This window comes from Arachis duranensis, chromosome 5 (genome assembly GCF_000817695.3).
Source record: "Arachis duranensis cultivar V14167 chromosome 5, aradu.V14167.gnm2.J7QH, whole genome shotgun sequence".
Taxonomy (NCBI): Eukaryota; Viridiplantae; Streptophyta; class Magnoliopsida; order Fabales; family Fabaceae; genus Arachis; species Arachis duranensis.
The window spans coordinates 104,497,021-104,501,503 of record NC_029776.3 but is presented as its reverse complement, the minus strand read 5'-3'; the positions used below and the strand labels follow the sequence as shown (position 1 = coordinate 104,501,503).

The 4,483-nt window shown below is 30.8% G+C and overlaps 1 protein-coding gene across 2 annotated transcripts; it reads left to right on the top strand.

Annotated features, from left to right (window-relative positions):
- The first annotated feature begins 324 nt into the window (after window positions 1-324).
- On the top strand, window positions 325-3,313 carry LOC107491168 (protein phosphatase inhibitor 2). Of its 2 annotated transcripts, none has more exons than XM_016111961.3 (5): window positions 325-464; window positions 1,126-1,195; window positions 1,926-2,038; window positions 2,406-2,594; window positions 2,910-3,313. In XM_016111961.3, the coding sequence occupies exons 2-5, from the start codon at window positions 1,191-1,193 to the stop codon at window positions 3,152-3,154; spliced, it is 552 nt and encodes a 183-aa protein (XP_015967447.1). In that variant the 5' UTR covers window positions 325-464; window positions 1,126-1,190; the 3' UTR covers window positions 3,155-3,313. The 2 variants fall into 2 exon arrangements, with proteins under 2 accessions (XP_015967447.1, XP_020999156.1); XM_021143497.2 differs by lacking the exon at window positions 325-464 and adding an exon at window positions 502-532.
- Window positions 3,314-4,483: the final 1,170 nt, after the last annotated feature.

The following is a 4,483-nucleotide window of genomic DNA, read 5'->3' as shown; positions in this document are numbered from 1 at the left end:
TGTATTGAAAATTACGGTAAGATTAGAAATAACCGTACATAGTGTGAATGAATTTAAATACTAATCATAATTTTTTAAAATTTAAATTTAAATAATTAATTAATGATCTAATTTTTAATTATAATTTTATCTTTTTTTTAATTCATTATACACAATTAATATTGGTTTCTAATACTTTCTCTTAAAATATATATCTAATTAAAAAACTTTTAGCAACTAATTTAGATATTACTCATCATATAAATATCGGTTCCGCTAAAACATGATATAATTTCTAAATTCTAATTTTAAATAATTAATTAAAAATTATCATTAAAGTAAAATAAAAATGAAAAGGGTAGGACTGGAAATATGAGAGAGTAGACTATGGAGAAGAAGAATCTTCATTCTTGAGAGGTAAAAGTTTAAAGCTTTAAGCATACTGCACCTGCTTCCTCCTTTAACACGCCGAATTCATCTTCCAGGTATATACAACTCTATTATTTTTCTTTCTTGTTTGTTTCCCGAGAAAATTCAATTCTATATTTTATAGGTAAAAGTTTTCAACCGAAGATTTTGGGGTTTTTCTTTGCAATGGACTCGTCTTTCTTTATCTTTCGGATTCGATGAGAATTTAATGATGCTAAGCTGTTTTAGATCACCTAATGTTTCGTCAATTAAGTTTTAGGGTTTGTTAGTTTGTGAATTTTTCTGCTTGATTGTGAAGTTTATCAAAATCGTGGGTTGTGAACTGTAGAACGTAATTGGAGTAGTTCGATTTGCCCAATTTGGATTCATTTTTTTTTTTTTTTCGCGTTGCTTAATGTTTACTGTGTAATGAAAAAAAAATTTTGCTTTTTGTTTATTGAGTACTAATTATCCACAAGGTTTTGAATTTTCACTGTTAACTGTTAAGTACCTTACTCTTCCCAATCATGGTGTGCTTTCTCTTTCAAATGCTTAGTTCAGAGTTTATGTTTTATCAGTTTGTGTATCTAGTTGCTTTCATGCTTTGACAATCTTTGACTTGTTTGGAATGTCGTCTTTGAGTAGCATTTTCAGAGTTTTCTTTTCTTATTATTTGGTTTCTATTAATTGTAGTGTTCTGAGGCTCTTACCACATGACTTGTTATGTTTTTTCTCCAGCTGATCAGGCCATTTGTTGATTGCTTTGAATAATTTTGGTATTTGAAGAGATCATTGTATTCCAAATGAGGTAATGCAAGCAAGTAATTTTCTGTTTGTTAGTTGCTTATGCTCCAGCTTCTTGTATATTTTGTATTATAATATAAGGAGAAAATTAGACGAATTTGTTTGTCCGGGTAATTTGCACTACATTCTACTATGGATGTTTCTGAACAGTTAATACCTTCCCTTGAGTTGAAAATTCATCTTCTAAGACCATGCTAGGAATGAACTCTTTTAAAGGAAAGGGTTGAGATGGGTTTTATATGTCCATCAATGGAAATATTCCCAAGACCATGATGCTAAATTGAGAGCCTATGAAGGAAAAGAATGACACCCTTTTAGTCAAAAGATATTTTCAACATAACCTTCTCTGGGTCTGGTGGTATGTTTACCTGTTCAGCAGAAAGTGTGTACTGTGTACAAATGCAAGACTAAAGGGGATAGTACACATCAAACACCCCTTAGGTCAAAATAAAGAAAGGAACAGGAATGGTTCCAAATCCTATTTGATCCCTTTTGATATACTGGAGATCTGTTGGTTCGGCTAATTTTATAGGTACATTACGTTGCCTGTTTAATGAACATGATTGTCGATAGAAGAATGAAAATTGTTATGGAGTCCCCTCTTGCATTTCTCCGCTGATAGGATAGATCTTTATAAAGCATCATCACCATGTTTTTTATTTATATAATGTCTTATTTTCAAGCACATTACATTGCAAGTTCCAAATATCATGAATTTTTGTTACACATTGTAGGGGACGCGTAAGATGGGACGAGGCTAACATTGGAGAAATTGAGGCAAACAAACCTGTGAGGCAGAAAATTACTGAGCCTAAGACTCCATATCATCCGATGATTGATGACGATAGTATGTAAAGATCACCGGAAGTGCAAATTTCATGCTGCTTTCTCGTTCACATCAATTTTTTAATTAGTAATTTAGTATTCAATTATGCATGCATTGATATACCTCTTCTTGCAAATAATAGCTTGATTGTATTTCAGCAAGGGAGAAAGAGATATTTTACTGCTTTAAACTACAGTATTGCTTTTAGTGTTCTCTTAATGGATTTTTAATAGTTTTAAAAATTTTCATTTCAAACATTTACTTAGGCTTTGGTGTAGTTCGGCTTCTTTTCGTACAAAATATTAAGTTAACATTGTTAATGACTTAATGGGAGTTCTAGAACACGATTTATGTGTAACAACTGTTCTGAAATAAACTAATCTTTTAGGTTCTCTATCCCCTGTACGAGGAAGTTTTGATGCATGTATTGGTGATGAAAATAATAATCACACAGTGCATGCTGAAGCAATATGGAGTGCTCTGAATGACATGGCTTCTAGTAGCCAGAAAGGTGCTGGGCAATCCGGCGGCTGGTCATCTGAGGATGAGGCAGAAGCGATGGATCAAGATGGTGATGGTATGATACTGTTACTCGATCTTCGCTTGGTAGTTTCATCACATATGATTGTCATTCTTTCATTTCGTAATAGTATTTGCTCATATGTCCTGTTGTGCTTCTCCTCTAGGGGACTTTTGGTTTTGATGATTGATTTTTTATCCAATAATTCAAATATTTGAATAACTAATTTATTATACTATATTTACTTTATTGCAAAGTTGGGTTTGTCCATCAAAATATTTCTAAAGAACACATCACGGTAGTAGTGGATTAATGATGTGCATGGTATTGAATTGAAAGAGTACCCTTACATGTTGTTAGTTTCTGAAACAGAGAAGAGCTTAAGGTTTAAAGAACATAGAAAGGCCCACTATGACGAATTTCTGAAAGTTAGAGAGTTGCGGCAGAAGGGGCTTCTTGAAGAAGAAGAAGAAGAAGAAAAGGACGAGGATGATGGTTCTGTAGTTTGTAAAGGAGAGTATGAATCTGAACCATCGTCTTCACTGAGTGATGGCGTCAAAGAGATAGATATTGAAGGGAAACAAAAAGTTTCAATGCCTTCAGCTAATGGTTCTTAGACATTGGTTGATAAACAAAACCCATTGTTATTATTAGCTTTCTTTTTTTCTTTTAACAGATATCATATCTTTGGGCTTAAAATAATGAATAACACTAAATCATGTACTGTATTTTTGTATTCTTGTATTATTGTTGGTACATAAGTTATTTCATGAAAATCTCTGGCAATTTTCGCCAATTTGCTCTGGCTTTTATTATGAAACGTTTTAGGTTTTATAAATTTGTTGTTTAAAAGTCCATTTGTTAAAAAAAATTGAGACAAAAAAAAGTGAAAACTAAAGTTGATAGCTAAGAGTCGTTAAATGATAATTTAGTCAAATCTGTCAAATTATTTAATGACTTATAATTATAAATTTTACCTGAAGATAACTGTTTTTGAATTTTTATAAAAAAAAATTAATTTATTCCGATAGTCAGATACAAATATTTGTTTCTCAGTGAGTGTCATTATTGTTATGACTCTTGTACCTATATTTTTCATAAAGGAAAAAAAAAGGAATGGGCCATAGATGAGAAGAGAAATAATAAGAGATAATGTCACCCAGCACTAAAAAATTATCAATGGATAGAAAACCCAAAGGACACCACAGAAAAAATAAAACTCAACCAATAAAAAAGGAAATAAATAGTTCTTTTATTTTTTGAATTATTTATTTGTACCTCTAAAGAAATAACAGAAGCAGAAAATAAGTAGTTCGTCTATGTTTTTTTAAACAAAAGTGTCCATTATGATCTAACCAAAGTGAAATAAATCATGGCTTCACATGGAGAACGCTTGTTACTGTTGATTGTTTGGCTGCTCCTTAAAATGTTTTCAACAATATCTTATATAATCATGATTAAATTATTAAAGAAAAACTCAATTGAAAGATTGAATTCTCCAAATGCTTTGCAAACTTAAATATAAGAAATAATTAAGAGGGAAAAAAGACGAATAAATCAGTTGCACATAAGTATTCAAAATATCTCTATTTATCGAGGAAATAAACATATTACTCATAATATAGAGGAAATAAAAACACTAGTATCCTACACCAAAACTCTCCGAATATAGAGGAAATAAAAACTCTCTACATAACTTCATATTATTCATAATCTTCACTTATTAGAGCATATATAAATCTCCTAACTTCTTGCCTTCTAGTTTTTATTCAATTTTGCTTTTAAATTTTTTTAAGTTTCATATTCTTCAATGTTTGGCCAAAGCTTAGCAACTCATATTTGACTTTAATTTGAGTTATTTTACCTGCTTAATTCTTCTTACTTCTAGTGTGTATAAAATGGTAATGAACAAGTCAACAACTTACATGAGTAAGCAATTATTAGAT